Raw genomic sequence first — 17594 nt, 5'->3', positions numbered from 1 at the left:
GATGCATCAGCGGATAATCTTGTCACCAAGGACAAGGGTGTCTCTCCTGTGGTGGTTGCAGAGTGCTCATGTTCTAGAGGGCCGCAGATTCGGCATTCAGGACTGGGTCCTGGTGACCACGGATGCCAGCCTGAGAGGCTGGGGAGCAGTCACACAGGGAAGAAATTTCCAGGGCTTGTGGTCAAGCCTGGAGACATCACTTCACATAAATATCCTGGAGCTAAGGGCCATCTACAATGCTCTAAGCCTAGCAAGACCTCTGCTTCAAGGTCAGCCGGTGCTGATCCAGTCGGACAACATCACGGCAGTCGCCCACGTAAACAGACAGGGCGGCACAAGAAGCAGGAGGGCAATGGCAGAAGTTGCAAGGATTCTTCGCTGGGCGGAAAATCATGTGATAGCACTGTCAGCAGTGTTCATTCCGGGAGTGGACAACTGGGAAGCAGACTTCCTCAGCAGACACGACCTCCACCCGGGAGAGTGGGGACTTCACCCAGAAGTCTTCCACATGATTGTGAACCGTTGGGAAAAACCAAAGGTGGACATGATGGCGTCCCGCCTCAACAAAAAACTAGACAGGTATTGCGCCAGGTCAAGGGACCCTCAGGCGATAGCTGTGGACGCTCTGGTAACACCGTGGGTGTACCAGTCAGTGTATGTGTTCCCTCCTCTGCCCCTCATACCCAAGGTACTGAGAATCATAAGAAGGAGAGGAGTAAGGACTATACTCGTGGCTCCGGATTGGCCAAGAAGGACTTGGTACCCGGAACTTCAAGAGATGCTCACAGAGGACCCGTGGCCTCTACCTCTAAGAAGGGACCTGCTCCAGCAGGGACCCTGTCTGTTCCAAGACTTACCGCGGCTGCGTTTGACGGCATGGCGGTTGAACGCCGGATCCTGAAGGAAAAAGGCATTCCGGATGAAGTCATCCCTACCCTGATCAAAGCCAGGAAGGATGTAACCGTACAGCATTATCACCGTATTTGGCGTAAATATGTTGCGTGGTGCGAGGCCAGGAAGGCCCCTACAGAGGAATTTCAACTGGGTCGTTTCCTGCATTTCCTGCAAACAGGACTGTCTATGGGCCTAAAATTAGGGTCCATTAAGGTTCAAATTTCGGCCCTGTCGAGTTTCTTCCAGAAAGAACTGGCTTCAGTTCCTGAAGTTCAGACGTTTGTCAAGGGGGTACTGCATATACAGCCTCCTTTTGTGCCTCCAGTGGCACCTTGGGATCTCAATGTAGTTTTGGGGTTCCTAAAATCACATTGGTTTGAACCACTCACCACTGTGGACTTAAAATATCTCACATGGAAAGTGGTAATGCTGTTGGCCCTGGCTTCAGCTAGGCGTGTCTCAGAATTGGCGGCTTTATCCTATAAAAGCCCTTACCTAATTTTTCATACGGACAGGGCAGAATTGAGGACTCGTCCTCAATTTCTCCCTAAGGTGGTTTCAGCGTTTCACTTGAACCAGCCTATTGTGGTACCTGCGGCTACTAGGGACTTGGAGGACTCCTAGTTGCTGGACGTAGTCAGGGCCCTGAAAATATGTTTCCAGGACGGCTGGAGTCAGAAAATCTGACTCGCTGTTTATCCTGTATGCACCCAACAAGCTGGGTGCTCCTGCTTATAAGCAGACTATTGCTCGTTGGATTTGTAGTACAATTCAGCTTGCACATTCTGTGGCAGGCCTGCCACAGCCAAAATCTGTAAAAGCCCATTCCACAAGGAAGGTGGGCTCATCTTGGGCGGCTGCCCGAGGGGTCTCGGCTTTACAACTTTGCCGAGCAGCTACTTGGTCAGGGGCAAACACGTTTGCTAAATTCTACAAATTTGATACCCTGGCTGAGGAGGACCTGGAGTTCTCTCATTCGGTGCTGCAGAGTCATCCGCACTCTCCCGCCCGTTTGGGAGCTTTGGTATAATCCCCATGGTCCTTACGGAGTTCCCAGCATCCACTAGGACGCCAGAGAAAATAAGAATTTACTTACCGATAATTCTATTTCTCGTAGTCCGTAGTGGATGCTGGGCGCCCATCCCAAGTGCGGATTGTCTGCAACACTTGTACATAGTTATTGTTACAAAAATCGGGTTATTATTGTTGTGAGCCATCTTTTCAGAGGCTCCTCTGTTATCATGCTGTTAACTGGGTTCAGATCACAGGTTGTACGGTGTGATTGGTGTGGCTGGTATGAGTCTTACCCGGGATTCAAAATCCTTCCTTATAGTGTACGCTCGTCCGGGCACAGTATCCTAACTGAGGCTTGGAGGAGGGTCATAGGGGGAGGAGCCAGTGCACACCAGGTAGTCCTAAAGCTTTACTTTTGTGCCCTGTCTCCTGCGGAGCCGCTATTCCCCATGGTCCTTACGGAGTTGCCAGCATCCACTACGGACTACGAGAAATAGAATTATCGGTAAGTAAATTCTTATTTTATATAGATATAGATATATATAGATATAGATAGATATATAGATAGATAGATATATATATAGATATAGAGAGAGAGATAGGGTCAGTTTGGCGCTGGTGTGTGCTGGCATACTCTCTCTCTCTCTCTCTCTCTCTCCAAAGGGCCTGCTTTAGGGAATTGTCCCCTCATAGCTATATCCCTGTGTGTGTGGGGTGTCTCTACGTGTGTGTCGGCATGTCTGAAACGGAAGGCTTATACAAAGAGGCGGTAGGACAGATTGGTGGGTCCCAGTCGGCGGTGCCGACTCAGGATTGGATGGATATGTGGCTTATGTTAAATGCTAGTGTAGCTTCACTGCATAAGAGGCTGGACAAAGCAGAGTCCAGGGTGTCGGCAGGTGGTCAATCTACGGATTGTGCCGACTCACAGGACTCGTCGGGGTCTCAGAAACGTCCATTCTCACAAATAGGGGACACAGATACTGACACGGACTCTGATTCCAGTGTCGACTATGATGAAGCAAGATTGCACCCCAGGGTGTCAAAGTATTCAGTGCATGATTATTGCAATAAAAGATGTTTTACATATCACTGATGAGCCCTTGGTGCCCAACACGAGGATACATGTGTTTAAGGGAAAGAAACAGGTTATAAACTTTCCTCCTTCCCATGAACTTAATGAGTTATGTGAAAAAGCATGGGAAACTCCAGATAAGAAGCTGCAGATTCCCAAAAGGATTCTTATGGCATACCCTTTCCCTACACAGGACAGGGTACGTTGGGAATCCTCCCCCACAGTGGACAAAGCCTTAACACGCCTTTCCAAGAAGGTGGCACTACCGTCCCCTGACACAGCGGCCCTCAAGGACCCTGCGGACCGCAGGCAAGAGACTACATTAAAGTCTATTTACACACATACTGGTACTTTGCTTAGACCGGCAATTGCGTCGCCATGGCTATGTAGTGCAGTAGAAGCTTGGACAGATACCCTGTCAGCTGTCCTTGATACCCTAGATAGGGATACCATTTTGTTAACATTAGCTCATATTAAGGACGCAGTCTTGTATAAGAGGGACGCTCAGAGACATTGGATTACTGGGTTCAAGAGCCAATGCTATGGCTATTTCGGCAAGAAGAGCCTTATGGATCCGCCAATGGACGGGGATGCAGACTCAAAAAGGCATATGGAGGTTTTACCTTACAAATGTGATGTATTGTTTGGGGACGCCCTCGCGGACCTGGTTTCCACAGCTACCGTGGGTAAGTTTACCTTTTGTTCCCCAACAGCAAAAGAAACCTCCACAATATCAGATGCAGTCCTTTCGCATAGATCCAGAAGAGGTCGGGGCTCCTCTTTCCTCGCCAGAGGTAAGGGTAGAGGCAAGAGGACACCTGCTGCAGCTAGTTCCCAAGAGCAGAAGTCCTCCCCGGCTTCCGCTAAGTCTACCGCATGACGCTGGGGCTCCCCTGCGGGAGTCCGCACAGGTGGGGCCACGCCTTCGACTATTCAGCCAAGTCTGGGTTCAGTCAGACGTGGACCCTTGGGTGATAGAAATAGTCTCTCAGGGCTACAAGCTGGAATTCGAAGAGGTGCCCCCACGCCGATTTTTCAAGTCTGCCTTACCAGCTTCTACCCCAGAGCGGGAAGTAGCGCTAGCTGCAATTCAAACGCTGTGTCAACAGCGAGTGATTATCAGGGTTTCCCTGAGCCAACAGGGAAAAGGGTATTATTCAACCCTATTTGTGGTCCCGAAGCCGGATGGTTCGGTCAGGCCTATTTTAAATCTAAAATCCCTAAACTTGTACCTGAAAAGATTCAAGTTCAAGATGGAATCGCTCCGAGCGGTGATAGCCTGCCTGGAAGGGGGGGATTTTATGGTGTCACTGGACATAAAGGTTGCTTACCTTCATGTCCCCATATATCCCTCTCATCAGGAGTACTTGAGATTCGCGGTACAGGATTGTCTATCCGTTTCAGACGTTGCCGTTTGGGCTTTCCACGGCCCTGAGGATTTTCACCAAGATAATGGCGGAAATGATGGTGATCCTGCACAAGCAAGGAGTCACAATTATGCCATACTTGGACGATCTCCTGATAAAAGCGAGATCAAGAGAGCAATTACTGGAGAACGTGTCTCTCAGAGAGTGCTTCAGCAACATGGGTGGATTCTCAATCTGCCAAAGTCACAGTTGGTTCCAACAACTCAACTAGCGTTCCTAGGCATGATACTGGACACGGAACAAAAGAAAGTTTTCCTCCCGTTGGAAAAAGTCCAGGACCTTCAGAACATGGTCCGAGACCTGCTAAAGCCAAAAAGTGTCATTTCATCAATGCACTCGAGTTCTGGGAAATATGGTTGCAGCTTACGAGGCCATTCCCTTCGGCAGGTTCCATGCGAGGACGTTTCAATGGGATCTTCTGGACAAATGGTCCGGGTCCCATCTACAATGACATAAAAAAATAACACTGTCCCCCAGGGCCAGGGTGTCTATGGTGGCTGCAAAGTGCTCACCTTCTAGAGGGTCGCAGGTTCGGCATTCAGGACTGGGTCCTGGTAACCACGGATGCGAGCCTCCGAGGATGGGGAGTAGTCACCCAAGAAAGAAATTTTCAAGGACTGTGGTCAGACCAGGAGTCCTGTCTACACATCAACGTGTTGGAATTAAGGGCCATATACAACGGCCTTCGACAAGCGGAGAGTCTTCTTCGCAACCTACCGGTTCTGATTCAATCAGACAGTGTCACAGCAGTGGCTTATGTGAACCGCCAAGGCGGGACAAGAAGCAGAGTCGCGATGCCGGAGGCCACCAGGATTCTTCGCTGGGCGGATAATCACGTAAGTGCTCTGTCAGCTGTCTTCATTCCGGGAGTGGACAACTGGGAAGCAGACTTCCTCAGCAGACACGATCTCCATCCATGAGAGTGGGGACTTCATCAAGAAGTCTTTGCAGAGATAACGGGTCTCTAGGGATTTCCTCAAATAGATATGATGGCGTCACGCCTCAACAAGAAGCTTCGGAGGTATTTTGCCAGGTCCCGGGACCCTAAGGCAATAGCAGTAGACTCTCTGGTAACGCCATGGGTATTCCAGTCGGTCTATGTGTTTCTTCCTCTTCCTCTCATCACAAAAGTGTTGAGGATCATAAGACGAAAAGGAGTGCAGACACTACTCATTGTTCCAGACTGGCCTCGAAGGGCCTGGTACTCAGATCTTCAGGCGGTTGAACGCCGGGTCCAAGCTGAGAAGGGTATTCCGGAGGAGGTCATACCTACTCTAATAAAGGCTAGGAAGGAAGTGACGGTAAAACATTATCACCGTATCTGGCGGAAATATGTCTCTTGGTGTGAAACCAAGAATGCTCCTACGGAAGATTTCCATCTGGGTCGTTTTCTCCACTTCCTACAGACAGGAGTGGATATGGGCCTAAAGTTAGGCTCTGTTTAAGTACAGATTTCGGCCCTGTCGATATTATTTCAGAAGGAATTGGCTTCTCTTCCAGAAGTCCAGACTTTTGTAAAAAAAAAAAAAAAAGAGTGCTGCACATCCAGCCTCCTTTTGTGCCTCCAGTGGCACTATGGGACCTGAACGTGGTGTTGCAGTTCCTTAAATCACACTGGTTTGAACCCCTTAAAACGGTTGAGTTGAAATTTCTCACCTTGAAGGTGGTCATGTTAGCCTTGGCATCTGCGAGGCGTGTGTCAGAATTGGCGGCCTTGTCTCACAAGAGCCCCTACTTGATTTTTCATTGGATAGAGCGGAATTGAGGACTCTGCCTCAATTTTTACCTAAGGTGGTGTCTTCATTTCATATGAACCAACCTATAGGGGTGCCTGTGGCTACGAGTGAGTTGGAGGATTCAATGTCCCTGGATGTAGTCAGGGCCTTAAAGATTTATGTAGCCAGGACGGCTAGAATTAGGAAAACAGAAGCATTGTTTGTCCTGTATGCTGCCAACAAGATTGGCGCGCCTGCTTCGAAGCAGACTATTGCTCGCTGGATCTGTAACACGATTCAGCAGGCTTATGTTACGGCTGGATTGCAGTTACCTCATTCAGTAAAGGCCCATTCCACAAGGAAGGTGGGCTCTTCTTGGGCGGCTGCCTGGGGCGTCTCGGCATTACAGCTTTGCCGAGCGGCGACTTGGTCGGGTTCAAACACTTTTGCTAAATTCTACAAGTTTGATACCCTGGCTGATGAGGACCTAGCATTTGCTCAGTCGGTGCTGCAGTCATCCGCACTCTCCCGCCCGATTGGGAGCTTTGGTATAAACCCCATGGTCCTTACGGAGTCCCCAGCATCCTCTAGGACGTAAGAGAAAATAAGATTTTAAACCTACCGGTAAATCTTTTTCTCCTAGTCCGTAGAGGATGCTGGGTGCCCGTCCCAGTGCGGAAAATCTGCAAGACTTGTATATAGTTATTGCTTACATAAGGGTTATGTTAGTTAGAATCGGTCTTGGACCGATGCTGTTGTTTGTTCATACTGGTAACTGGTTATGTGTATTCCAGGTTATATGGTATGATTGGTGTGGGCTGGTATGAATCTTGCCCTTAGATTAACAAAATCCTTTCCTCGTGTTGTCCATCTACTCTGGGCACAGTTCTCTAACTGAGGTCTGGAGGAGGGGTATAGAGGGAGGAGCCAGTTCACACCCATACTAAAAGTTATTTTAGGTGCCCATGTCTCCTGCGGAGCCCGTCTATACCCCATGGTCCTTACGGAGTCCCCAGCATACTCTACGGACTAGGAGAAAAAGATTTACCGGTAGGTTTAAAATCTTATTTTTTTTTATTTATTTTTTTTATTTTTATTTTAATGTGCATAAATGGGTACTAGGCATAAAGCCTGAACTACAAATGTATATATGCGGTCAGTCGCTATCCACTTTGTTCATGTAAATTCTGTACAGAATAACACATCTGCTGGGTTTAATGACTGCAGTTATTTTGATCCCTTTGTTCCGCTCTTGGATAATCTTGAGTATATTGCTAATAGTATTACTTTTTTCTCTAACGTCCTAAGTGGATGCTGGGGACTCCGTAAGGACCATGGGGAATAGCGGCTCCGCAGGAGACTGGGCACATCTAAAGAAAGCTTTAGGACTAACTGGTGTGCACTGGCTCCTCCCCCTATGACCCTCCTCCAAGCCTCAGTTAGATTTCTGTGCCCGACGAGAAGGGTGCACACTAGGGGCTCTCCTGAGCTGCTTAGTGAAAGTTTTAGTTTAGGTTTGTTATTTTCAGTGAGACCTGCTGGCAACAGGCTCACTGCATCGAGGGACTAAGGGGAGAAGAAGCGAACTCACCTGCGTGCAGAGTGGATTGGGCTTCTTGGCTACTGGACATTGGCTCCAGAGGGACGATCACAGGTTCAGCCTGGATGGGTCCCGGAGCCGCGCCGCCGGCCCCCTTACAGAGCCAGAAGAGCGAAGAGGTCCGGAAAAATCGGCGGCAGAAGACGTTCCTGTCTTCAATATGGTAGCGCACAGCACTGCAGCTGTGCGCCATTGCTCTCAGCACACTTCATACTCCGGTCACTGAGGGTGCAGGGCGCTGGGGGGGGGCGCCCTGAGACGCAATAAAACACGATAAAAATACCTTACATGGCAAAAAAATGCATCACATATAGCTCCTGGGCTATATGGATGCATTTAACCCCTGCCAGAATATACAGAAAAACGGGTGATAGGCTCCGCCCCCTTTTCGGCGGCCTTATCTCCTCAGCACACTGGCGCCATTTTCCCTCACAGCTCAGTTGGAGGGAAGCTCCCTGGCTCTTCCCTGCACTACAGAAAGGGTTAAAAAAAAGAGAGGGGGGCAATAATTAGGCGCAGTATTAAAACATACAGCAGCTATAAGGGGAAAAACACTTATATAAGGTTATCCCTGTATATATATATATATATATATATATATATAGCGCTCTGGTGTGTGCTGGCATACTCTCCCTCTGTCTCCCCAAAGGGCTAGTGGGGTCCTGTCCTCTATCAGAGCATTCCCTGTGTGTGTGCTGTGTGTCGGTACGTTTGTGTCGACATGTATGAGGAGAAAAATGATGTGGAGACGGAGCAGAGTGTCTGTAACAGTGATGTCACCACCTAGGGGGTCGACACCTGAGTGGATGTACTGTTGAAAATTACGTGACCGTGTCAGCTCTGTATAAAAAAACAGTGGTTGACATGAGACAGCCGGCTACTCAGCTTGTGCCTGTCCAGACGTCTCATAGGCCGTCAGGGGCTCTAAAGCGCCCGTTACCTCAGATGGCAGATACAGACGCCGACACGGATACTGACTCCTGTGTCGACGGTGAAGAGACAACCGTGATTTCCAGTAGGGCCACACGTTACATGATTGAGACAATGGAAAATGTTTTATACATTTCTGATAATACGAGTACCACCTAAAAGGGGTATTATGGAGGGAAAAACTACCTGTAGTTTTCCTGAATCTGAAAAATAAAATGAGGTGTGTGATGATACGTGGGTTTCCCCCCGATAACAATTGATAATTTCTTAAAAAGTATTGGCTGTATACCCTTTCCCGCCAGAGGTTAGGGTGCGTTGGGAAACACCCCCTAGGGGGGATAAGGCGCTCACACGCTTGTAAGAACAAGGGCTCTACCTTCTCATGAGATGGCCGCCCTTAAGGATCCTGCTGATAGAAAGCAGGAGGGTATCCAAAAATGTATTCACACACATACTGGTGTTATACTGCGACCAGCAATCGCCTCAGCCTGGAGGTGCAGTGCTGGGTTGGCATGGTCGGATTCCCTGACTGGAAATATTGATATCCTAGATAAGGATAGTATATTATTGCCTATAGAGCATTTAAAAGATGCATTTCTATATATGCATGATGCACAGCGGAATATGTGCCGACTGGCATCAAGTATAAGTGCGTTGTCCAATTCTACCAGTAAAATGGTCAGGTGATGCGGATTCCAAACGGCATTTGGAAGTATTGCCTTTAAAAGGGGACATTTGGGGTCGGTCTTTTAGACCTGGTGGCCACGGCAACAACTGGGAAATCCACGTTTGTACCCCAGGTCGCCTCTCAAAATAAGACGCCGTATTATCAGGCGCAGTCCTTTGTTGGCAAGCGGACAAAAGGTTCCTCTTTTCTGCTCGTGACAGAGGGAGAGGAAAAAGGCTGAAGAGATTACCCAGTTCCCAGGAACAGAAATCCTTTCCCGCCTCTGCAAAAGCCCTCAGTATGACGCTAGGGCCTTATAAACTCAGGCACGGTGGGGGCCCGTTCTCAATGAATTTCAGTGCGCAGTGGGCTCACTCGCAAGTAGACCCCTGGATCTTTCAGGTAATATCTCAAGGGTACATATTGAAATTCGAGACGTCTCCCCCTCGCCGTTTCCAAAAGTCGGCTTTACCGACGTCTCCCTCTGACAGGGAGGCAGTTTTGGAAGCCATTCACCCAGCAGGTGATAATCAAGGTACCCCTCCTGCAACAGGGAACGGGGTATTATTCCACACTATTGTGGTACCGAAGCCAGACGGCCCGGTGAAACCGATTCTAAATCTAAAATCTTTGAACACTTACATACAGAGGTTCAAATTCAAGATTGAGTCACTCAGAGCAGTGATTGCAAACCTGGAAGAAGGGGACTACATGATGTCTTGGGACATCAAGGATGCTTACCTTCATGTCAAAGTTTACCCTTCTCACCAAGGGTACCTCAGGTTATGGTACAGAACTGTCACTATCAGTTCAGACGCTGCCGTAGGGATGGTCCACGGCACCCCGGGTCTTTACCAAGGTAATGGCCGAAATGATATCCCTTCGAAGGAAGGGAATTTTAGTTATCCCTTACTTGGACGATTCCCTGATAAGGGTAAGATCCAGGAAACAGTTGGAAGTCGGTGTAGCACTATCTCAGGTAGTGTTGCGGCAGCACGATTGGATTCTCAATATTCCAAAATCGCAGCTGGTTCCGATGACTTGTCTTCTGTTTCCTAGGGATGTTCCTGGACACAGTCCAAAAAAAAAAGGTGTTTCTCCCGGAAGAGAAAACCAGGGAGTTATCCGAGCTAGTCAGGAACCTCCTAAAACCGAACCAAGTCTCAGTGCATCAATGCACAAGGGTTCTGGGTAAAAATGGTGGCTTCCTACGAAGCAATCCCATTCGTTAGATTCCACGCAAGAACTTTCCAGTGGAACCTACTGGACAAATGGTCCAGGTCGCATTTTCAGATGCATCAGCGGATAACCCGGTCACCAAGGACAAGGGTATCCATCATGTGGTGGTTGCAGAGTGCTCATCTTCTAGAGGGCCGCAGATTCGGCATTCAGGACTGGGTCCTGGTGACCACGGATGCCAGCCTGCGAGGCTGGGGAGCAGTCACACAGGGAAGGAATATCCAGGGCTTAGGGTCAAGCCTGGATACATCACTTCACATAAATATCCTGAAGCTAGGGGCCATTTACAATGCTCTAAGCTTAGCAAGACCTCTGCTTCAAGGTCAGCCGGTGTTGATCCAGTCGGACAACATCATGGCAGTCACCCACGTAAACAGACAGGGTGGCACAAGAAGCAGGAGGGCAATGGCAGAAGCTGCAGGGATTCTTCGCTGGGCGGAAAATCATGTGATAGCACTGTCAACAGTATTCATTCCGGGAGTGGACAACTGGGAAGCAGACTTCCTCAGCACGACCTCCACCCGGGAGAGTGGGGACTTCACCCAGAAGTCGTCCACATGATTAAAAAACTCGACAGGTATTACGCCAGGTCAAGAGACCCTCAGGCAATAGTTGTAGACGCTCTGGTAACACCGTGGGTGTACCAGTCAGTGTATGTGTTCCCTCCTCTGCCTCTCATACCCAAGGTACTGAGATTGATAAGATGGAGAGGAGAAAGCACTATATTCGTGGCTCCGGATTGGCCAAGAAGGACTTGGTAACCGGAACTTCAAGAGATGCTCACGGAGGATCCGTGGCCTCTACCTCTAAGAAGGGACCTGCTCCAGCAAGGACCCTGTCTGTTATAAGACTTACCGCGGCTGCGTTTGACGGCATGGCGGTTGAACGCCGGATCCTGAGGAAAAAAAAAAAAAAAGGGCTTTCCGGATGAAGTCATCCCTATCCTGATCAAAGCCAGGAAGGATGTATCCGCAAAAACATTCACCGCAATTGGCAAAAATATGTTGCGTGGTGCGAGGCCAGTAAGGCCCGACGGAGGAAATTCAACTGGGTCGATTCCTACATTTCCTGCAAACAGGAGTGTCTATGGGCCTGAAATTGGGGTCCATTAAGGTTCAAATTTGCAGCCCTGTCAATTTTCTTCCAAAAAGAACTAGCTTCAGTCCCTGAAGTTCAGACGTTTGTAAAAGGGGTACTGCATATACAGCCTCCTTTTGTGCCTCCAGTGGCACTTTGGGATCTCAATGTAGTTTTGGGTTCCAAAAGTCACATTGGTTTGAACCACTTAAATCTGTGGAGTTAAAATATCTCACATGGAAAGTGGTCATGCTGTTGGCCCTGGCCTGGGCCAGGCGCGTGTCAGAATTGGCGGCTTTATCCTGAAAAAGCCCTTATCTGATTTTCCATTCGGGCAGGGCGGAATTGAGGACTCGTCCTCAGTTTCTCCCCAAGGTGGTTTCAGCGTCTCACCTGAACCAACCTATTGGTGGTGCCTGCGGCTACTAGGGACTTGGAGGCCTCCAAGTTGCTAGACGTTGTCAGTGTCCTGAAAATATATGTTTCCAGGACGGCTGGAGTCAGGAAATCTGACTCGCTGTTTATCCTGTGTGCACCCAACAAGCTGGGTGCTCCTGCTTCTAAGCAGACTATTGCTCGTTTGATTTGTAGTACAATTCAGCTTGCACATTCTGTGGCAGGCCTGCCACAACCAAAAATCTGTAAATGCCCACTCCACAAGGAAGGTGGGCTCATCTTGGGCGGCTGCCCGAGGGGTCTCGGCTTTACAACTTTGCCGAGCAGCTACTTGGTCAGGAGCAAATACGTTTGTAAAATTCTACAAAATGAATATCCTGGCTGAGGAGGACCTGGAGTTCTCTCATTTGGTGCTGCAGAGTCATCCGCACTCTCCCGCCCGTTTGGGAGCTTTGGTATAATCCCCATGGTCCTTACGGAGTCCCCAGCATCCACTTAGGACGTTAGAGAAAATAAGAATTTACTTACCGATAATTCTATTTCTCATAGTCCGTAGTGGATGCTGGGCGCCCATCCCAAGTGCGGATTGTCTGCAATACTTGTACATAGTTATTGTTACAAAAATCGGGTTATTATTGTTGTGAGCCATCTTTCAGAGGCTCCTCTGTTATCATACTGTTAACTGGGTTCAGATCACAGGTTATACGGTGTGATTGGTGTGGCTGGTATGAGTCTTACCCGGGATTCAAAATCCTTCCTTATTGTGTACGCTCGTCCGGGCACAGTATCCTAACTGAGGCTTGGAGGAGGGTCATAGGGGGAGGAGCCAGTGCACACCAGATAGTCCTAAAGCTTTCTTTAGATGTGCCCAGTCTCCTGCGGAGCCGCTATTCCCCATGGTCCTTACGGAGTCCCCAGCATCCACTACGGACTATGAGAAATAGAATTATCGGTAAGTAAATTCTTATTTATTTATTTTTTACTGCATATCAGTCCAGAACAAATACAACATACTGTATCATATCGCATAGCGGATTATGTGCAGAATAGAATAAAGTACTCTGCTTTCAAATTGATTTTGTTAATTTGATTAATTACTATTTACAGTGTAAACTATGATTATTGGGGAAATTGTGTTGGTGTTAAGGAGCACCTGTTTTGGAAGAACAAAATGAACCGCTTTATTTTTTGTGGTCGTCTATTGAATTTTTTTATTTTTATTTTTGGATTGGTTTCTGTAGACATTCTCTCTATCACTTGTACTGTTTTTCTAAAATGGGTTTTTTTTTTTCTGTTCTTCCCCCAGAATCCACAGAATGACCTCCAGGCCCAAGACAGATGTCACCGAATTGGTCAAACAAAACCAGTTGTGGTCTATCGTCTTGTGACTGCAAATACGATTGATCAAGCTATTGTGGAAAGAGCTGCGGCTAAAAGGAAACTAGAAAAGCTGGTGATTCACAAAAGTAAGTATTCAGCTAATTGCTTAATCACCTTTAGGAATGTATTTGAAACAGATCCGGTCTGAAGATCGACACTGTCTAGGTCGACAATGTTTAGGTCGACCACTATAGGTAGACAGTCACTAGGTCAACAGGGTTGGAAGGTAGACCTGAGCTAGGTCAAAAGGTCGACATAATTTTTGTTTGTTTTTTAAAAAAAAAAAACGTTTTCCTACTTAACGATTTACGTGGACTGCGATTGGAACAGTAACCTGTGCCGAGCGAAGCGAGGCACCTTGCCCAAAGCATGGCGAGCTATGCAAGGGGACACTGCACTAATTGTGGTTCCCGTCACTACAAAGAAAATGACCCCCCCATAAAATAAAAATTATGTCGACTTAGAAACCTTGTCGACCTAGTGACTGTCGCCCTAAACATTGTTGACCTAGACACTGTCGATCTAATGATCCACACCATTTGAATAGCGTTACCAAACATGAGTGGTGACCCGCTCAGTGTTCTGGTGTGTTGCAGCAATCTTAACCATTCACTTGCCATGCAAGATTGGTGTTCACTGATGGTTGCATCTGATGCGATTGGTCTGAAATGCCCACTGATGTCTCCTGGAATATACAGATGTGTCCTCGTACATCTTTGCTGCTCTCGCACCAAACAGCCCCACTTGGCACAACAGGTCCTGTGAGACTCTGCTAGCGTAGGGCGCCTTTCTTTTTCATCCACTGGGGGTCACTGGAGTACTCTTGGTATATGGACGAGGCATTCGCAAGGATAAGCATATTTAAATACTTTAATTTGGTAACGCTCCATACTCCCAAGATGCCTGTATTTTTTTTTGTCTACCAGGGAGTGTTCTAAACACTGCTCCATACTGGTATTTTTAAAACTTTAAATTTTTAGTTACTGTATATACTCAAGTATAAGCCGACTTTTTCAGCACCTTTTTTTTGTGCTGAAAAAGCCTCTTCGGCTTATACACGAGTGAGTATTTAGGAGGGACATGGGAGGGCACAGCGCGCGGCTCTCCTGTGTCCCTCCGGCGGCGTGTGTATGTGTTAAAGGAGGGACACGGAGGGCACAGCGCGCGGCTCTCCTGTGTCCCTCCGGCGGCGTGTGTATGTGTTAAAGGAGGGACACGGAGGGCACAGCGCGCGGCTCTCCTGTGTCCCGGCGGCGTGTGTGTTAAAGGAGGGACACGGAGGGCACAGCGCGCGGCTCTCCTGTGTCCCTCCTGTGTCTCCGGCGGCATGTGTGTGTTAAAGGAAGTCCCGGAAACCGGCACTTCCTTTAACACACACGTCGGAGACGCAGGAGGGACACAGGAGAGCCGCGCGCTGTGCTCTCCGTGTCCCTCCTTCGGAAGACAGCGCGGGAGCGACGGGACAGACGGGAGCGACGGAGGGTAAGTAACTGGCACTGTGGGGCATATCTGGCACATCTGTTATTGTGGGGCATATCTGGCAGCATGAGGGCATATCTGGCACTGTGGGGCATATCTGGCACATTTGGCATTGTGGGGCATATCTGGCAGCATGGGGGCATTTCTGGCACTGTGGGGCATATCTGGCACATCTGGCATTGTGGGGCATATCTGGCAGCATGAGGGCATATCTGGCACTGTGGGGCATATCTGGCACATCTGGCATTGTGGGGCGTATCTGGCAGCATGAGGGCACATCTGGCACTGTGGGGCATATCTGGCAGCATGAGGGCATATCTGGGACTGTGTGGGCATATCTGGCAGTATGAGGGCATATCTGGCACTATGAGGGCTGTGTACGGCTAGAGCTGTATTTCCCACCCTAGGCTTATACTCGAGTCAATAAGTTTTCCCAGGTTTTGTGGTAAAATTAGGTGCCTCGGCTTATATTCGGGTCGACTTATACTAGAGTATATACAGTATTTACAAATCGCAGCCCTTTCCAGCTTCCTGAGAAGCTTCGGTCCGGGACTGTGTGTGCTGTTAAAAGCAGCAAAAGGCTTGTCAGCACTTGGAGAGAAGCCCCGCCATAGAACTTAATCAGTGTTAGCTGATTTCACCCTTGGCTGAAGGAGCAGGATAGTGCTTGATGAGAAGCCAGTCAGCGTCTCCAGACTACGGCAGCAGATAAGGAGCGAGCGGTCAGCTCCCTCTGCTGCCGTTCCGTGTGCCCGTTTTATTGTATGGGAGAGATGTAACGCTGCCCTGCGCCCATCACTGCTCTACCTAGCCCCGCAGCTGTGTAAGGGGACGGTCAGATTGCGCTGCCGCCACTCTGTGTGGGCTGGAGATTCCTCTGCATGCTGCCCTGCGCTGTCACCGCTCTCCCCAGCCCTGCTGCTATGTAAGGGGACAGTGAGCTTGCGCTGCTCTGCGGGGGGAGGGGGGGGGGAGGAGATTTCGCTATATGCTGCCCTGCGCATTTATCTCTTTCCCCAGCCCTGTTGCTATGTAAGCAGACTGTCAGCTCACGCTGCCCCTGCTTAGGTGAGCTATACCCGCTGTCATCCATCAAGCTAGCTGGAGCTTCCTGCACTCTACGGAACAGCACCGCTGCTCTCTGCATGGAGTAATAGGTGGTGGGGGGTGATATATTTATAAAAGATCTGATACTGTGTTGATATAACTGTCCATAAAATATTTCTCTAACGTCCTAGTGGATGCTGGGGACTCCGTAAGGACCATGGGGATAGACGGGCTCCGCAGGAGACATGGGCACTTTAAGAAAGAATTTAGGTTCTGGTGTGCACTGGCTCATCCCTCTATGCCCCTCCTCCAGACCTCAGTTTGATACTGTGCCCAGACAAGCTGGGTGCTTTTCAGTGAGCTCTCCTGAGTTCGCTGAGAGAGAGTATTTTGTTAGGTTTTTTATTTTCAGGGAGCTCTGCTGGCAACAGACTCCCTGCATCGTGGGACAGAGGGGAGAGAAGCAGCCCTACTCTCTGAAGCTAGGTCCTGCTTCTTAGGCTACTGGACACCATTAGCTCCAGAGGGATCGTACGCAGGATCTCACCCTCGCTGTCCGATCCCAGAGCCGCGCCGCCGTCCCCCTCGCAGAGCCGGAAGACAGAAGCCGGGTGAGTATGAGAAGCAAGAAGACTTCAAATCGGCGGCAGAAGACTCCGTTCTTCACTGAGGTAACGCACAGCACTGCAGCTGTGCGCCATTGCTCCCACACACATCACATACTCCGGTCACTGTAAGGGTGCAGGGCGCAGGGGGGGTCGCCCTGGGCAGCATTTGGAACCTCTCTTTGGCAAAAATAAACATATATACAGTTGGGCACTGTATATATGTATGAGCCCCTGCCAAGAAAATGCATATTTAAGCAGGACAGAAGCCCGCCGTCGAGGGGGCGGGGCTTCTTCCTCAGCACTCACCAGCGCCATTTTTTTCTCCACAGCTCCGCTGAGAGGAAGCTCCCCAGGCTCTCCCCTGCAGATTCACGGTAGAAGAGGGTAAAAAGAGAGGGGGGCACATAAATTAGGCGCAAAAACACAATTTCTCTGACGTCCTAGTGGATGCTGGGAACTCCGTAAGGACCATGGGGAATAGCGGCTCCGCAGGAGACTGGGCACAAAAAGAAAAGCTTTAGGACTACCTGGTGTGCACTGGCTTCTCCCCCTATGACCCTCCTCCAAGCCTCAGTTAGATTTTTGTGCCCGACCGAGCTGGGTGCAATCTAGGAGGCTCTCCTGAGCTTCTTAGGAAAAGTTAGTTTTAGGTTTTTTATTTTCAGTGAGACCTGCTGGCAACAGGCTCACTGCATCGAGGGACTAAGGGGAGAAGAAGCGAACCTGCCTGCTTGCAGCCAGCTTGGGCTTCTTAGGCTACTGGACACCATTAGCTCCAGAGGGACCGAACACAGGCCCAGCCTCGGAGTCCGGTCCCAGAGCCGCGCCGCCGGCCCCCTTACAGAGCCAGAAGCAAGAAGAGGTCCGGAAAATCGGCGGCAGAAGACATCAGTCTTCACCAAGGTAGCGCACAGCACTGAAGCTGTGCGCCATTGCTCCTCATGCACCACACGCTCCGGTCACTGATGGGTGCAGGGCGCTGGGGGGGGGGAGCGCCCTGAGCAGCAATATAAACACCTTGGCTGGCTAAATTACATCACATATAA

General features: G+C 49.3%; 1 protein-coding gene across 1 annotated transcript in view; it reads left to right on the top strand.

Moving 5' to 3' along the window:
• Positions 1–17594, top strand: part of HELLS (helicase, lymphoid specific) — a 270907-nt gene that overhangs the window by 146875 nt on the left and 106438 nt on the right. The window contains exon 19 of the mRNA XM_063961560.1: positions 13341–13500. Coding sequence (XP_063817630.1) covers positions 13341–13500 — 160 coding nt within the window. The remainder of the gene's footprint in view (positions 1–13340; positions 13501–17594) is intronic.

The sequence above is a fragment of the Pseudophryne corroboree genome, chromosome 3 (assembly GCF_028390025.1).
Source record: "Pseudophryne corroboree isolate aPseCor3 chromosome 3, aPseCor3.hap2, whole genome shotgun sequence".
In the NCBI taxonomy this organism is placed as follows: Eukaryota; Metazoa; Chordata; class Amphibia; order Anura; family Myobatrachidae; genus Pseudophryne; species Pseudophryne corroboree.
This window is presented reverse-complemented; position numbering and strand designations above follow the sequence as displayed.